Raw genomic sequence first — 19115 nt, 5'->3', positions numbered from 1 at the left:
TATGATTGCTTTTGATTAGATCGGGTTCTTCCAGTCAGTCCATGTAATATACTGTTACATGCGGTGCTTTGGGCTTACATAATGTGTGTCATTGAGTAGATGCTATTTTCTGATGATAAATAGCATAGGGGCTCCCCGGCGTGCTAGTCCATATAGCTTCTTGAATCTGTGTAGACCTACTGTAGGCTATATGTGGCATGTCATGTATCCTAGGGCTAGGCTACACCTCATTTTCAGTTTTTACCCCTTGTTTCAAACTCAAATTCACACATGAAATGGCAAAAGAATATATATATATTTTTTTTTTTACTTGTCAATACCTCCAAAACTTTGTTAGCAAGATGCAAGAGCCACCATAAATTGTATTGTGAGGTACGTCATGGACTTCACACAAATTTGCCACATTGGTGTCAGGAGAGTAATGGCGCCACTGTCTGGCCATTAAAAATGTTCCCACAAACGCATTCCCACTTCCCAGCCAACCTTTCTTTGGTGCAGCTGACACAATAGATGAGCTTTTGTCTCGCTCCAGTGGTAAACTGAGAAACTCCAAGAGTGAGACGACACCCACCTCCATAACAATGGGCCATGGTTAACCAATGATGAATGGGGTCATGCGCACTTCTTTAATGTTTATCTTCACTGTGTTCGGCCAGGTGAATTAATAAGAATAAATAATACCTGGTAGGCAAAGTACACTGGGGATCTGTCCGTTCAGCACCTCGCTACCCTGGCCAGCAACATCTGAAAAGGCAGCAGCGCCATCCACCTGTTCAGCACCATGGACAACAGCCCATGGCAATGTAGCAGCCCATGTAGCAGAACACGTCAAAACGACCGAGCATTGATTCAATAAAAGTGTGCACAGTATTATAATTCACAGATGCAAACATTATAGGTGGGTACAAAATCTGACGTCTGTTTGCTTGTCCCGCACTTCCACGCACACGTTTTAAGTTTAAGTTAAAGTTCAGGCTTTGCTGACCATTCTTTACGCCGAACGTCTGAACTAAATCATTTTAACCCATATGGCTATGTTTACTGCATTCATGCTTTGTAGAGTTTCTAAAGTTTCCATTGAATGCAGCCTATGCAATACATTAAGAAATAGACATTGGCTAGAGGTCAAACGTATTTCAAAAATAGTTATAATACCTTCTATATTCAACATTTGCCTGCCAAGAGAAATAAATATATTTTTTATGTGGAATTGCGAGAGAGAGAGAGAGAGAGAGGCTGTGATATGTGACATCAGACTATAGCGTCACAGCACGCAGCTAGTGGTGAATTCAGCATCCATCCCACAGAGTCCGCGCTCTCATTCCACGCCCTACTGAAATCAACACGGCTCGGGAAATGAGGTAAGAATCCAACACAATTGTAACGCTTAGAATTGTCTTACATGACAACATTTTAAATCTACGATAATTTTTTTATACTATTTCTATCTACGATGCTGCATATTAGATTGGTTGTGTCGCGAGCTGCACGGAGGGAGAGTGGTCCTGATGTGAATAGAATGTTAAACAGGCAAATGCATGAAAGTGGGTTTGTTCAAGATATACATGACGCTTTTATAATTGAATAGATTTTATGTTCAATCTTTTGGAGCCCCAATTGTCCAATGTATTTGGATAGTGTAGCCTAATACCTGAACATGTATGGGGTTGTAGTGGGCAAGGTCGATTGAAATAGGTAGGCTTATCCAGGTAACTTAATTTGATGGTTTATCCTAAAGGGTAAGTGGCAGGCTATTTATCAAACAGATAACCAACCCTCCATTCGAAGTCAAAAAATCGTGGACATATTTTGCATTGAAATTGATTCGTGCATGTTGGTGCATTTTGTTCGACGGTGGCCTATTTGGAAGGTGAATCATTGACGTCGTCAATGGAAGAAAACGAGACCATCGCTGTTGTGTGATGTCCTCCTTCATAGATGCAGTTTATTTTCCGTACAGCTAGTTGGAGCCTTTTTTATAAAGTTGTCGGGCTAAGCAATAGTGGATTGACATTCATAACCTACACTGGTTGATGAGAAGGAGGCTTCATTGTCTGTCATTGTGTAATCCATAGGCTAAAAACAATGTATCGCGTTTACATTAGAATGCTTGCACGCACATTTTCATGGAGTATCATTTTTGTCATTTGTTTGAATCAATCACCTGAACCTCATCAGGGTAAAATATAATTGATTGTGACATTTCTGGGCAAAATATCCCACCCATAAGAAAATAGATAGGGTATGTGAAGAAGGAAAGCAGTAGACACATCGAGCTAAATATGACAGGCTTCATATAACACATGAAACATGGGGATTAAACCCAGCAGCAGAAAATAATATAGCATCATTGATCTTATTCTCTCACACACACACACACACACACACAGAGCAATGGTAACCAGTGCAGATCCTACTCTAATGAGTCTCTTAGGGACTGGCCACTCACTGTGCCCATGGCTTTGATTATACTTTGAGTGGCTTCAATCATACAACTACCGGGTGTGGCTGTGCCCTATTAGGTCTATTACCATCTGTGTAGGCCTATGTCTCCAGGTCTTCACACCAACATCCAGGAATCCAATATTACTATTTCCCTCACCGTTTTCACTTCCTCGTTGCAGTTGGCTAAACTGTCCAGGGGAACTGAACTGGACCACAGAGAGAACTGCCAGGTCTGGAATCTTGGGCCTGGAATCTTCCAAGAGCTTTGGGCCAGTAACCGAAATGTCGCTGGTTCAAATCCCAGAGCAGACTAGGTGAAAAATATGCCAATGTGCCCTTGAGCAGGGCACTTAACTCGAATTGCTCCTGTAAGTTGCACTGAATAACATCGTCTGCTGAATGACTCAAATGTAAATGTAATCCCCAGGCCTGAAAATCCCAACAAAATGGAAAGCGCTTATGTAATATTACATAACGTGATGATTTTTTTTAGGGAAGGGGTGGGCTACTAACTGACACGTCAGATATTGTGGAGGAAAACAGCGGAGCCCTGATGTCGTTGGCATCACTATTTATTCTGTGTATGGATGTCTATGGACAACGACAAGCCTTGAATTGAGATTCAATAAGGTTGACAGGTCAATTTGCTTTAACCAAGAGAGCGTTAATTGGCCTGCCTCCCATAACTTCACATCATTCTCTAGTCCTGAGAAGAAGGGAGAAGGGCTTTACTGACAGGTCCAAAACATTTTACATCATATTTGAAGGGAGATTAGGATATAGACCTTTCATGAGCGGTCTATGTGAATTGACATTGGCAACCACGCCCAGAGAATAAGTACGAAGGATTATCAGCATTTGTCTTTGTATGACTTTGTTATTGAGGGAAGCATTTGCCAGTCTAGTGTAGCTGTGATATATTTGTTTTCCTAAGGATGTGTGTTTTGTCTTGATGCACTCAAGGGAATATCCAAGTTTAGCAATGTCGGCAGATTACAAATGCATAACACCTAATCAGAGAGATTTCTATTTTCTGACTATTTTGACAGTCGGTTACAGAACCTCAGATCAAATGCATGTCTATGGTTCTCTCTTCAATGTCACTGATAGGGAAGAACCCCTGTCATCTACATTGAGGAAACAACCATATAGACATGCGTTTGACATGCATTTGCCAGTTTCCCTTTAAAAATAAATAGCCAACTTTTCCAATGATTGGGAGGCAGGAACGATCATTTATTTGTTTTCCTCCTCTGCTTCGTCTCTCCTACAGCTAAGGGCCTTATTTCCATAATCACTGAAAGACTTCTTTCTTATAATGGATGCTGAAATGCTGCTCCTGTTGCTGCTTCAGATACAATCTCTGAGGCAGTGCCTTTCAGCTCTGAGCCAAAGTTATTGACAGAATTAGCTGAAGTGAACTAATGCCTGCCCTACTCACCATTTGAATGCTCATCACTCAGAATGCAAATGGAAGATCTCTTATCCACAGAAGATATAGTGGGATGATGTTAACCTCTGTCACTAGAACAATGGGAAATGTCCTCCGTTCTACCTATGGAAGCCTACCACCTCTTTACATTGTACATTGCTAACCTCCTCTCTTGACTCATCGTTACTGTATTAGTTGCTATGGGAGACCCACTTAGGTTAAAGATAGTTAGTCCATCATTTGTCTGACATTTGGACCCATGAATGGTTTAGAACCTGTAGACGGCTATTGCTAGCGAAAGCCTTTCCCTTCATGATATGATGTAAGCCTGTATAAACAAAGGGCCAACGGCAGATCACTAATTATGCAGTCTTCTTGAGTTGTTTTTACCACACGCATATCACCCTTTACATCTAGCATCCACGTAATTGATGAAAACAAAATGTTGCGGTCACTTTTGAAGGACGTGTCCCCAGAGAGACGGATCATTTTGTGTCTGGGTCATTTGAGAACTTCGGCACAGAGTTAGACTGTCGATGAGAGGCTTTTTGGCAAGTGAATTCTAGTCAACTCCAATGCTAACACCGTATTGATTCCTCACTTAATGAACATGTACAGAATAGTCAGTCCCAGCTGTGACAAGCTGATGGAAACACTCTAGCTCTCACAGTCCAGTCCCTAGGCTGGGATGGCCATTTAGTTCCAGACTAGCAATGATCTGTGCTGTTAGCATTAGCTGTAACGTTAGCAATGAGCTGGCTAGGTAGGTCTACTGACAACATGTATGTTGTGTTAGCTATGTGTCAGACCCCGAAAACTCGATATACATCTACAAATAAGGTTGCTCTGTCTTATTTTCCCATGCAAGGACAATCTCTCTGTAAGCTTTGGATGTGTCCAATTGCCATGAAAGACGCTATTTTGAAAGAAAAAAATATCGGTGTCTGGAAACCTCACCATTAGGAAATTACATTTTGATCAGATTGCAGGACTTCCTCGCCCGTTCGCAATATCTGAATAATTGATGTTCTGGATTTAATTTTGGATGAGCGTCTACAGTAGATGCTCCTCCTACCAGGCTCACTCTAAGAATATTGGCATGACAGTATATTACCTGGCCTTTTGACCCCATAAGCTCCGTCACTGTCAGTATGGGCTGGTCTGACCCCATGCTCAATCCATGGAAGTGGGTTTCTCCATTAATGAAAGATGGCGGTGAGGTGACGCATTTCTCATGAGATGGAAAATGCCCTTTTAATACTGTGTCGTGTCATTTAGGAACTCACTTTCATTCAACACCTCTGTGTTTCACTGTATGTTTCTGACCAAAGGGACCATAATAATAGCTAGGAATAAACAAGCACGGCACTGCTGCATTGTTGATCCGTAGACTATATTATTTCATTGCACTTTATACTAGAAAAAGACTTCTCGACGGTTTAGGCATTTATCAACACCTTGAATGCACCTGAGCTACTGCCCTACTGTGAGAGCATTGTGCGTCTTTCAGCGACACCTACTACAGCACAATTCGATTGATTCCACCGAATAGTGCACAAAGAACGAGACAGCCTGGTTGAGGAGAGGGAGATCCTCAGGCTCGCCATCTTCACGGGTAGGTGCCGTTGCCGTGGTAACCAGACGGTCTTGGAGGGAAAGGGTGGTGGAGGAAGAAATAATGCAGCAGTGTGGGTCGGGGGGAGAATCCTAGCTGTATGCTACTTGTGTTCTTTGTTCTGGCCTCACACTCTGCGCAGCCATTCATGGCCTACTTTCACTGTACAGAATGAGCTGCGGACCGTTGGACTGTATCGAAATGACTCACCCTGTAAACAATGTAATGATAACCTAATGATAGGGTAAAAAAGAAACATATTATGATGATCATGATAACGCAAATCTATTACTTACCTACTGTTTTTTTGGACTGAACTACATTTAGAAACTCAGTAATGTTAGAAAATTAGTAGCCTATTATTATTTGATATTATAATATGGTTATTGTTAATGAATATGTATTCGAATTATTGTTATTTTTTTATTTTTTATTAGTAGAATTAGTATTATTATTACAGCATCCTTGCTATTAGTGGCTAAGTATTTAAACATATGACCATAATTATGACAAACAAGATGGGAGAGGCAACAAAAAGCTTATTTGGCTCCTACAAACCCTCATGGACCTCTAAACTTAAGCCCTTGACTGTTTCAGCACAACAAGACAACACTCAGAAACCATGATGTCTGCTTGTTTCTTGTCAAACCCAGAACCCCCTTTTCCCCTTTTATGCCCACACAGCCTTTGAGTCATCGTCCATCGTCAGGGGACAGTGCTCTTGATTAGCCTTTTTGTTTCGCCTGACTTAGTTCGCTGACTTCACAAGCGCCAGTTGCAGCCAGTGGATGTGGCTCAGACCTTTGGCTCCTATTGTGTTTGCATGACTGGAGAGAGAGAGAGAGAGCCTGTAGTGCAGAGCTGACTAGCTAATCACAGCACGGCTCGTCCACAGCCCACTGCTGCTGAAGGGCATTTATGCTCTAGCATGGCTAATGTTCAGCCTGACCTTATAGGCGTGGAACAAGGCTTTGTTTGCGTTTTTGTTTGTTTACATTGTCTAAACATGGCTATTACTTAATCCTAAACATAGTTATTATGAAATCTGAAAATGGTCATATATCAGTTCGGAATCATCTTGCCACTTGTCACTAATCTTCTTGCAGCTAGCTGAATGGAAACAAGTCCCTGCAGCAATGTTCCAACATCTAGTGGAAAGCCTTCCCAGAAGTGCGGAGGCTGTTATAGCAGCAAAATTGGGACCAACTCCATATTAATGCCCATGATTTTGGAATCAGATGTTTGACGAGCATGTGTCCAGATACTTCTGATGATGTAGTGCTTTTAGTCACTCACTGATAGAAATAAACAGTGATTCAACATCAGATTGTGGTTCTGAATGGAAACTGCACAAGCCAGTTGTGAAGTACACAGCACATCATGTCAATAGCATTCCATTTGGCTGGTATTAATAGACTTGCACTATATGAATTGCTTTCTTAACCACGCACAATAGGGATGTGCCGTCCAACATAGCTGCAGGATGGAGAATATAATATAGAGTTGTTTGGCTCTGCTACATCGATTACTCCTACCCCCTATTACCCCTTCTGATTGGTTCGGCCTTTATTCATCTCATCCTCACTTTTACCACCTTTTCCAGAGCGTGAAAGGGGATTGGCTGTTTCCATAGAAACAGTCTCGAACTGTTAGCACTCCGTTGGCAGGCTCGCTAACACTCACACGGCTTCGTCTGAATTCTATTCCTCTGGGGGACAATTTCCTCACAGATTACCCAGCATGCATTCCGGCCCCACCAGCAGCAAATGGGACACAACAGAACGAGCCATGTTGGGGATAAAAAGAGAGCGAGGAAAAAATGCAAGAGAAATAGCCATCACCTGACATAAATATGTCACTGCAATTAATGCTTTTGCCACAAGGGCAATTAAGATGGAAGGACGTTGCGATAACGTTGAACCGTGAGCCAGCTCATGAATATATTCCTTTGATGGAAGAAACCTAATTGGAAAAATCAACCAGCTGTATTGAATTCCCTTAGGACCACAATCCAACACGCCCCCTCAGTACCTACTCCCTATCCAGCATTGCTCAAGCATCAGTGGCTGGCCTTCAACAACAGACTGCCACACTGCCTTCAATGCTGTCCGGCAGAATAACGAATGTGTTTCATGTCCCCCACTTTGAAATGATAAAGAGCTGTGTGTTCAAGGCATTGGCATTGATGTGTCCCCATATGTCCACAGCCATTAGATAGACACGCTAAGGCTGCTTTGTGTAGGCTGGATGCATATCATCACCCGCCTAATTGCAGTAACATACTGCGTTGCTTATCAGTACATGTGGACACAGATAACAGTGTGTGAGAGAATGTGACTCGCTGATGGAAACATTTGGAAAAATACCACCACTTTCATTGCTCCAACCCATTGGATATTCAGTATTGATTTGCGAGTCTGTATTTGAGTTACATTGATTTTTCCAAGCTTGTGGATGTCCTTTGCATAACACTCTGGCCTGACATTCACTTTAAATGAACATTACGTAATTGCTCAGTTTGCTTGTTGAGAGAGAAATTGTGGGATTTGACTTTAGCGGAATAAGGCAACAGAGTACACAGACAGGACAACAAAAGAATGGACCGAATTCAATCAAACCCACACTTTGGAAAAATAATTGTTGCAATCAAAATTTCTGTTTCACCAATAAATATTGTACAATCAATCACATACAAATGTGCATTGATGTTGCGTAATAACAATTATATTTTTCTCAATGCAAATCAGATTGAGTTTGAGTATGTGCCAGTCCTCTATTTTCTACTATAAAACATTTCAACACGTTCAATCCAATACCACATCAGCCCTATCTCCTCCATTTTGTTCCACTGTGAATTCCCTAAAGGGTTGAAAGACAGACACAAGGTAATGAAATGCAGCACTATTCCAGCGGAGGGTTTGCCGCACTGACATTGCCTGTCTGCCCCCAGAGCACCGTGGTCCATAGTCGCAGACGCCCTCCTCCGGTAATATCGAAGTGGGCTGGATTGCACCTCCCCCTTATCAACGCTACTGCTGCGGGAAGGGAATCTCATCACTAGGGCTAACAAAGACTGGCCGAGGTCCTTTAGCAATTCAGATGGCTGCACTGTGCAGGAATGAACGTTTGTTCAAGTGAAATGAAGTGTCATCAAAACCCATTGAAATGAATTTGAATAAGACTTGTCTTTTTTTGTATGTCTCGGTTTGTATTCATGTGGGGATTTGATGACGAGTAATTCTTCAACAAGTAATATTTCTAACTATTAATTACCCCCCCCCAAAATGTATGCATTTCAATTCTGCGTTACATTTCATTTCTTTGTTAAAAATAGCAACCATTGTAATTCCGTAATAGAGCAGACGATTGCTCTTGCTCTCTCTGAAAAGCAAACATCCTCAAGTAGTCAAAATGTCACACCACTTGTCGTGCAAGTCTTACACATAAAAATGATGTGTCAAATTACAGACCCAGGAGAATCACTGTTGCAGTTGTTGTCATGAAGAGCAGGAAGGCTTTAATAATGTAGATATGTCACTGCCGTCGGAGTCTCCATAAAAAGCAGAGCGAATGACTGCTTCAGGCATTATGCACAAATGCGTACTGGCTTCATTTGGTTTCATTGATGTCAAGGTGACTGGGGATGAAATTGTGAATTTGATTTGCTTCTATATAATTGCATCAAAGCCACCAGTAGTGAGATTGGAGTCAAATTCGATTTATTGTACCATATATTTATGAAACACTTCCACTCCTTCAAACCTCAGAAAATGGCTCCCTGCAGCCCATTTATCAAAACGGCTGCATTGTTTTTCCTCACTGACAACATTTCTTATCTAGTAACAAATTATCAAATAACATGTGCAGGTGTAGGATCTTAATCTGATCACTCTTTTGTTGCAGAACATTTACTGCACCACAGGAAATGCAGATAAGCTTTATGATTTACATAAATTCACTGAAAACCCACACTAACACATATATTATAATACTGTTATATTAACAGTATTGCACCTTTCATGTACCCTCATTTTAATAAACTAATAGCTTAACCACTGCTCAAGTAACATTATGGGAGAAACGTTCAAATCCTGTTGCTGCAGGATTACTTTACTGTGAAAATACTGGTCAAATTAAGATCCTACATCTGTAGCACATCCAATTTATGAGTTACAATGTGATGTATACACAAATGATGCACAAAAGTTTCAAATGAACAGCAACTATAATAAATACTGTATGCTGCAATGTCATTTTGATATGGTTTTATATTCAACTGCTGTAACCAGCGGTATCAAATACCATAATATTATCCAATATCCATAACAACCATAGACTCTAAAACCAGATTAAAGCGTTGCTTAAACAAACTGCAGAGCACATTGCCAATATTGAATGGCCACACTGAGAGTGAATTCAGGCTCGGCCAAGCACAAAGATTGATCAAAACCGAGCTAAACTTGATTTGACAGATGATTAGGTTCTCTGTGTACCATCTGCTGCCAACCTTACACTGCAGAGAGGAGAGAGAAGGGATGTAGCCGGAGGAGCCCTTCGCATGTTCTACATTGTTTATATCGACACTGCCACTCAAAAGTTTGGGGTCACTTAGAAATGTCCTTGTTTTCGAAAGAAAATCAATTTTTTTGGTCCATTTTAAAATAGCATAAAATTGATCAATACATACTGTGTAGACATTGTTAATGTTGTAAATGACGATTGAAGCTAGAAACAGCAGATTTTTTAAATGGAATATCTACATAGGTGTACAGAGGCCTATTATCAGCAACCATCACTCCTGTGTTCCAATGGCACGTTGTGTTAGCTAATCCAAGTTTATCATTTTAAAAGGCTAATGGATCATTAGAGAACCATTTTGCAATTATGTTAGCACAGCTGAAAACTGTTGTTCTGATTAATGAAGCAATAAAACTGGCCTTCTTTAGACTAGTTGAGTATCTGGAGCATCAGCATTTGTGGGTTCAATTACAGGGTCAAAATGGCTAGAAACAAATAACTTTCTTCTAAAACTCGTCAGTCTATTCTTGTTCTGAGAAATGAAGGCTATTCCATGCGAGAAATTTCCAAGAAACTGAAGATCTCGTACAACGCTGTGTTCTAATCCCTTCTAACCAGAATAGAAAGAGGAGTGGGAGGCCCTGGGGCAGAACTGAGCAAGAGGACAAGTACATCAGAGTGTCTAGTTTGAGAAACAGACGCCTCACAAGTACTCAACTGGCAGCTTCATTAAATAATACACGCAAAACACCAGTCTCAACGTCAACGGTTAAGAGGTGACTCCGACTCACATTAACAATGCCTGCACTGTATTTCTGATCAATTTGATGCTATTTTAATGGACAAAAAATGTGCTGTTCTTTAAAGAACAAGGACATTTCTAAGTGACCCCAAACGTTTGAACGGTAGTGTACATATGGAGGAGCCCTGAGCATCTCTTTTTATCTATGTGCTGCATAAGTATCAATTGGGAAATGAAACGGGCAGTTTTCCTATAAATGATTCTGCAAAGACAATGAAATAACCTTATAATAAGAAATGCATGATATGCCAGAGTTTGCCAAGAAGCTAACCTCCACACCACACTAACCTTCAATCTCACTTGTTTCTCCTTCCGTGCAGGGACCACAACACTGCCTGAAGATGGCAAACTCCACGGCTTCCTATGACCAGCTGGTCTACCAGGTGGAAGCTCTCCGCCAGGAGAACTCCCATCTGCGTAGAGAGCTGGAGGACAACTCCAACCACCTGTCTAAGCTCGAGAACGAGACCACCGACATGAAGGTGAGAGAGGGCAAAGGGATGACCCCAGGGCTATGGGGGAAATAATAATAGGATAGGATTCGAGTGTTGATTTGATGTCGCAAAGGTGGAAGTTCAACCATTGCATTGACCTTATAGTTTGTTGTTTCGTTGCATATAGACCAAAGATTTTAAAACGTTTAAGACACAGATGATTAAGTGTTGCTAAGATAAAGTGTTGCTTTGGTATCTAAAAGACAATGTTTTTATTTTGGAATTTATCTATGCCTACAGATGTAGGATCTTAATTTGATCACCATGTTGCAGGAGAAATGTCAAACCTGTAGTGTATTTGAGGATTTAAAAAGGCTTCTGATGTTAGTAATTTCACCATTGAAATTTCAGACGATTCTCCCTTACCAAAAATGTATCAACCACTACAAAAATGTCCATTAATTATAATCCACATAATTCACATTTCCTGTTGCTGCAAGATTATTTTCCTGCAGTAGCAAACAGGCTCAAATTAAGATGTAGGATCCTTCCCTCTATTTTGTCAAGTCGTGGCTAATAGCATAATTGAGATACAGATAGGACGTATTCCAATTCAAAATCCACTCAGTTCTGCCCAAGATGGATAGAGTTCAGCCCCAACTCTGGAGGATGCTGTAGACTTCATGTAACTCCTTCACTAGTGACCCAGTTTCCCTCCTGAGTGACTGGAGATGCTAATGCTTCATGGCTAGCATCCCTAGCCTAGATAGACGAGGCACTGGGCCACACTTGAATCATTCCTCTTTCTGCACGGATCCATCCGGTTGTCTTTGTTACAGTAATGATGCCAGCAGGGATTGAGACAAGCCGCTGAGGAAGAAGGAAATCATTAGACCATTCAGCCCATAAGATGTTTTCTCATTATAGATTTTTTTTGCTGTTTGAAATCCCTGTGTGTCTGACCGGATAGTCCTTTTTTCCCCCCTCTGTGGCCAATCCTCTCCCTGGATTCCAGGAAAGAATCCGCTTCAAGTTTCTGTCACACCATGTGTCATTGCAAGGATGGTTTGCTGTTTGGTATTCGTCTGTCTATTGACAAAACGGTTGGCCTTTATAGACATTCATCATAATATGATATCAGTGTGGATTAATATGATCGGGATCAGATGGAGATTAAATGGCACACCCCGACTCTGTGTACCACTTCATCTCCTGCAGAACATTGCAGAGTCCTTGCGTTACCTCGGGAATAAATCAGCTCTATCCTGCATAATCACCCAGCTCTTGTCACTGTTACTTCAAATCAAACTGTGTTATTTGGAAAATGATTTCCTTCTTCAAAAGACAGAGAGGAACTGCAGCGCCAGCTGTGCCACCAGAGACTCTGGGTTCGCGCCCAGGCTCTGTCGCAGCCGGCCGCGACCGGGAGCTCCGTGGGGCGACGCACAATTGGCCTAGTGTAGTCCGGGTTAGGGAGGGTTTGGCTGGTAGGGATATCCTTGTCTCATCGTGCACCAGCGACTCCTGTGGCGGGCCCGAGTGTAGTGCATGCTAACCAAGGTCGCCAGGTGCACGGTGTTTCCTCCGACACATTGGTGCGGGTCGCTTCCGGGTTGGATGCGCGCTGTGTTAAGAAGCAGTGCTGCTTGGTTGGGTTGTGTTTCGGAGGACACGTGACTTTTGACCTTCGTCTCTCCCGAGCCCGTACAGGAGTTGTAGCGATGAGACAAGATAGTAACTACTAACAATTGGATACCACGAAATTGGGGAGAAAAAAGGGAGTGAAATAAATGTAAAACATTTAAAGATAGAGGAAAACTGATGAAAGAGATAGCAGGGACTTCTGCCTTGGCATATTTTATTCACAGGGAGGAATAGACCTATTGGTTCTCTACTGGCTCTGAATAGAGATTTGTATTCCCAACGATGTGCCATCATTTGAAAATGGAGAGAAGAAACCATAGACCCATTTGATTGCTTTGTTGTGCTACTTCTGACCCAATAGACACTCTCAATGTCAGGGGAGTTTGGATTACTGGTAGAATTAGGGACCATCCCAAGAGTGGTGGAATCGGGCTTTCCATTGTGCTTTAGAGTGGCTTTAGCCTAAATTCTGTGTACTGTGGACTACCACTAAAACACTGTGCACTTGATTCTGAGAGGCATGAGCAGAAAGGTCAAAACATGTAACATAATCTGGTTATTAAAAAAAGCCCCACTCATCCTTCTTTCATAATGAATTATTTCAAATCAGAATTGACGAAATGAACAACAAAACATACCCGAAATACGATTTCTCCGGACCCATAGCTGCAGCCAGCAACATCAATCATGGTCGTGATAGTTCTCAATCTGAAACTGTAATCATAGGTGCCAACCCCAATGCACGTGGGTTTGTCCCACAACTCCTCTGGCACATGTGCCCAGATGCTGAGCACAGCTGGATAATCCCCAGCTAAAGCCTTTAAATTCCTGAGGTCGGCTTTAGCCATCAGCAGAAAACCAAGATTCTCTGTAGAGAACACTGCCGGATACTGGTGGCAAACAGACCAAACTGTCCATCTGAAGAAGAAAAAAAATGTATCTCTTCCAGTAAGAGGACATTCATTCAAAGAAAGGCTGGGATTTCAGGCAAGCTGCTATGATATGCCATCTTACGAGAGGATAAAAAGGAGTGGAACAGGAGTCATATACAGTGTTTTCATTGCTTGGTTTATTTCACCTCTAGGTCATCAGAGACCCAGCAGGTTGTAACTCTTTTTTGTTGTTTTACTGTGGCCACAACAGCAATTTGAAGTTGACACAGTAATTATGATTTGCTTTCTCCACTCTAGGGGGTATTGAAGGGCCTGCAGAATAAACTGGAGCTGGAGGCTGGCACTTTGGCCTCCTCAGGGAGGACTGATGTGCTGGATCAGCTCAAAGGTACATCTGATGTAGTTTTCCATCTATTTTCTCCCATTTTAATGTCTGTCTTGCATTAAACTGATATTGTACACAGCTCATTCAATTATAGGACATTTCAATGGTTCATAAAAAAAAATGAATCTCTCTCTTTCTCTCTCAGAGTTGCACATGGACCTGACCAACTACTATGAGCTGAAGTACCAGCCGCACAATCTGCGCGTCCTGCCAGACAGTCTAGCCAGTCTGGCAGCTCAGTCGAGTGACATGGACGATCGTCTGGCCTGCTTGCCTCCCTCCTCCTCCAGAGCCAGGAGCCCCCTACGGCCTTCATCCCGCCAGAGCTCCTCTCTGTCAGGGGAGGGCACGGCCGTGCATCCTGGACACCCCCACCTCATGGATGGAGCCCTGGCCAAAGCCATGCTGGGAGACGGACGTATCACGGCCCAGCATCTGGAAGACCTCTACAAAGAGAGGTAAGCTCTTTACCATTTTTCAATCAGATGCATGCATTACCTGTAATACTACCTTAAACATCATCATTCACTGGAAATCTGTAGTCTCCCCCCCCACATTAAAAAAGGTGAGGTACTATGAATCCCCAGTGATGTTGCGGATGGTAGTCTATGTGTTAAAGGTTTGTGTGGCTGTGTGTGTTCCAGGGCCATGCTGGTGAGTGAGATAGACAAGGAGGAGAGGGAGCGTCACTGGTACTACAGCCAGCTCCAGGGCCTGTCTCAGCGGCTGAACCAACTGCCACGCATCGACACAGTGAGAGCAAACTCAATATACTTTAAAATGCCTAAAACAAAATTTAAACTGTGTAGAAATTATAATGGACCTACATTCATACAGATTCTTGACTGTGTCCAGCTCGTTAATAATCAGCTAAATGAAAGCTAAACAGTCAGGGAGCATTTGAAAATTCCAAAACCGATGGATAGAGGACTACTTTTTGACCATTTTGACAGCGAGGAAATATAACCAATTTTCAGTGCAGTGCTCCAGACCTTGTTGAAGACCGAATGCGGCCCCTGGGGAAGAATGAGTTTGACACCCCTGGTTTACATAGATATACACAAAAAAATGTTTTGTTGGTATGCTCATTGTCATGAAATCAACTCATTATTGTTTAAACAGGTGTGCAGGTGAGATTCAAACTAGCAACCATTTTGTTTCAAAATTGATTCTTGTGTTGCGTGGGAACTAACCTCCGCTTCCTTATTGTCATAGTTCTCCATACAGATGGACCTCATTCGGCAGCAGCTGGAGTTCGAGGCGCAGCAGTTGCGTTCTGTCATGGAGGAACGCTTCGGAACCAGCGATGAAATGGTCCAGCGGACTCAGGTAAGGAGAAGGACTCTCTGCCAAGTCTGTCTCTGGAATGGCAACACAGACTGTGACATTTGGCAGCTGTTGTCAAAGCATTCACTTACATTATTGAGTGTGGTACTTCTTCCTGAAACGTGTTTGGGATGCAACAGATGGCCCAGTTTGGCCTGCATATCCATATCCATACACAATTGACATGTAAAAAACGCAGAAATTAAAAACTGTGCTGTTATGGAGGGTGTTTTACAATGTTTGTCACCTCACAAAATGTCCGTGGCGACCAAAGACTCTCCCTCTCTCACTTGCTCATCCCTCTCTGTCTCCCCTCGCAGATCCGTGTGGCTCGTCTGGAACAGCTAGAGAAAGAGCTACAGGAGGCCAAGGAGTCCAGAGGCACCCAGGAAAAGAACCCGTGTGAGGTGAAATAAACAGCACACACACACACACACACACACACACACACACACACACACACACTTGAGATACAGGTAAAACAAAGGGGCCTAGTGTCGACTGTCCAACAGAGGCAGCACAGAATAATTGGTTTTCTGAAGTACTGTATGTACATAAGACTTCAACTGCAAAGGCCATTATGAACAGTCAATACACACAACGATTGAGGTGCGGTAGATAATCCTGTGTTCTGTTTTCACAAAATGATTTTGTACTGTAAAACATGAAAGATGACAAGGATTAGTTTCCCTCCGATGTGATTGATTTCACGTTGTCCCCCGCCTCTCGGCATCTGTCGGTGAATTTAAATCATATTGTCAGTTTTCCCCGTCCTGTGACTGGTTTAATATTTCCCTCTCTAATTCCTCTCCTGTGTCTTGTCAGCACCGCGCTGCATGTTTTATCGGTGCTATGCAATCACTACAGGGGGCCGGTACACAAACAGGCGCAGTGCCACGCCGCTGCCTTCAACATCGACACGTGCTGAAACTGAGTGATGTTTGATGTGTCTTCTAGAAACATCTTTATTGATGATTTTTTGAGAGTACACAGGCACACCACCATATTGGGTTTTAAAATAAACGTTTCATGCTGTGCGGTGGCGCAGGCAGAAATCTGTTGATGGCAGGGCCAGAAAATAAATGTGGGTTGGGCAAAATTTGGGCACTCAAATCCTCATTAAATGATCATAAAAGCATAGCCGACCTTATACCCTACTGTAATGGACCGCACACAACAAACCATAGTACATGTGATTTCGGATTACAGACCAAATAGTCTCGTAGGCCAACGGAAATCCGTGACTTGCATTTCACATGCGACTCACATAGACCTTACACGCAGGCATATAAATAACCATAGACATATAATGAATAGACAATGAGACTATAATATAATGCCCTTATGTAACAGTAATGATTGCAATAGGCTTGGTAACCTCTCACTGGCTCAGATACCAGGAGATGCTAGGCTAGGCTAGGCGGCCACAAATGTAAGCATTTAACACTAGGAAAGCAGAGAGCGTCATATTGACTAAAAACAAATGTACTTTTTTTAATTGCTTTGCCATTTTTAAACGTATGCCCCCCCCCCCCCCCCCATGCTTGACTTTTTGTAAATAAGTCTATCTAACACACTATCGTTGTTCAAATCTTAATATCACAAACAGAATTTGTGTTAGCAGTTTAAAAAGAGGACACGTCTTTTTTCTTTTCATGCCTATCAAACCTGTGAAGCTGATGATGACCCGTCGAAACTACACCTAACTATATCGAAACTAATTTCACACGCAACAATAGAGTTAGCCTAAAGACCAGATTAAATTGACAATAGTCTGATGGGTAAGAATATTATCAATTGTTAAAATATATATGAAGAATGTAATGAACCGTGCAGCTTGGAATTGACACAGAGGCAGGGAAATGAAACAGAGTGCCAAAAAGGATCTTTGCAAATGATCCTACAGTCGCAAGCAGGTAAGATGTTTTGATGTCTATATAGTAACAGAAAGAGCAGACAGTTAGAATGTTGATTTTCAAAAGACACGTCATTGGCCCGAAGGGGGTGTCCAACGAGGCCTGTTTAGTGTTAATCACTGGCACGGAGGCCAATCAAAGTAGATCCGGTTTGCATTAGACATCATCAAAGGAAACTTAAATAATAGCCTAGTAGTATGCTAATACACATAATACTAGGCCATAGCCTATATTGACTAAAACAGTGGTCACCAACCTTTTCTTAACCGAGGTCACTTTATGAGTCAAAATGCAAGCAGAGTGCAATTCTCTGCTGGGCGCGGAAGATGGAGTGTGCCTACAATGTATTGTTTGATATCAATTAAATTATAAATAGCCTATAGGGCCTAACTACAGGGCAGTTTTATCCCCCTCCCCCCCATTTAAAAAAAAATAAATAAATTACAGGCTATTTATGTTGACTGGAAATAAATATTGTTTCATGCATTTGCCTATTTTCATATATAGTATAATAAGAGATGTAGAGTCCCTTATATTTCAAAACTCGATTCTCAAGCTAGGCTATATGATAACACTGGTAATAGGTCAGTTGTTATAGCTAAGCTGTATGATAACACTGGTAATAGGTCAGTTGTTATAGCTAGGCTATATGATAACACCGGTAAAAGGTCAGTTGTTATAGCTAGGCTATATGATAACACTGGTAAAAGGTCAGTTGTTATAGCTAGGCTATATGATAACACTGGTAAAAGGTCAGTTGTTATAGCTAGGCTATATGATAACACTGGTAAAAGGTCAGTTGTTATAGCTAGGCTATATGATAACACTGGTAAAAGGTCAGTTGTTATAGCTAGGCTGTATGATAACACTGGTAATAGGTCAGTTGTTATAGCTAGGCTGTATGATAACACTGGTAATAGGTCAGTTGTTATAGCTAGGCTGTATGATAACACTGGTAATAGGTCAGTTGTTATAGCCTATTACTTTGTGAGGCACATCGGAGCATAACTTGAAATAACTTGTTTATTTTATTTTTTTATTTTTTTTATTTCACTGGACTGATGGTCATGTTTCAGCGGAGGGCGCGTTCCTGATTTCTGAAAGTGTTGCATAAAAACAGTGTTGTAGTGGTGATCAGTGTCTCTGAATGTACCAAAACTGTCTTTAAGGCCCTCAGATTAGAATAATGCAATCAGTGATTGATCTAGAGGGTGGAGGCCCTTCATGGCTAAATCACTGATATCAAATAACTTGACAAATGCTCCAACCTTCTCGTCTATACACTGCCTCTTGAAAAAAATCTCATAGTGAGCTTCGTTTGGCCATTTTACTTGTTTACTTTACAAGTTGTCAATCTCTTTCGTTTTCCCAGCACCCCCTTACTGCTTGCTATGAATTCTATCTGACGGTGAATGCATGTTTAGGCCAGTGCTTGAGTTGGGTACCGGTACCGTTTATATTTAGGTGCAGGAACTCCTCAATTCTTTCGAGATAATATTCTTTAGGAGGTGCCGGTCCTCCGTTCCGGTGAGCTCATGCCCAAGTCAAGTAAAGACACATCATGTCCCGTTTAGAAGACTGACAGGTAAAGCATACAAATGAAATCAAAATGATTTATGTATATTAGCCAATCTTATTGGGTGGGCCTGGCTCCCCGTGTCTACGCCTGGAAAACCCACAAGCTGCTCCCGTTCATTTGATATTG

The 19115-nt window shown here is 42.0% G+C and overlaps 1 protein-coding gene across 1 annotated transcript in view; it reads left to right on the top strand.

Annotated features, from left to right (window-relative positions):
* Positions 1–1216: 1216 nt before the first annotated feature.
* Positions 1217–19115, top strand: part of apc2 (APC regulator of WNT signaling pathway 2) — a 35303-nt gene continuing 17404 nt past the window's right edge. Inside the window, exons 1-7 of the mRNA XM_021603466.3 lie at positions 1217–1361; positions 11133–11294; positions 14081–14171; positions 14314–14626; positions 14813–14921; positions 15384–15497; positions 15815–15901. Coding sequence (XP_021459141.3) covers positions 11154–11294; positions 14081–14171; positions 14314–14626; positions 14813–14921; positions 15384–15497; positions 15815–15901 — 855 coding nt within the window. The 5' untranslated portion in view covers positions 1217–1361; positions 11133–11153. The remainder of the gene's footprint in view (positions 1362–11132; positions 11295–14080; positions 14172–14313; positions 14627–14812; positions 14922–15383; positions 15498–15814; positions 15902–19115) is intronic.

This window comes from Oncorhynchus mykiss, chromosome 5 (assembly GCF_057628025.1).
Source record: "Oncorhynchus mykiss isolate SJ-2025 chromosome 5, ASM5762802v1, whole genome shotgun sequence".
In the NCBI taxonomy this organism is placed as follows: domain Eukaryota; kingdom Metazoa; phylum Chordata; class Actinopteri; order Salmoniformes; family Salmonidae; genus Oncorhynchus; species Oncorhynchus mykiss.
The sequence above is the reverse complement of the archived record's forward strand: the minus strand, read 5'-3'. Positions and strand labels throughout refer to the sequence as shown.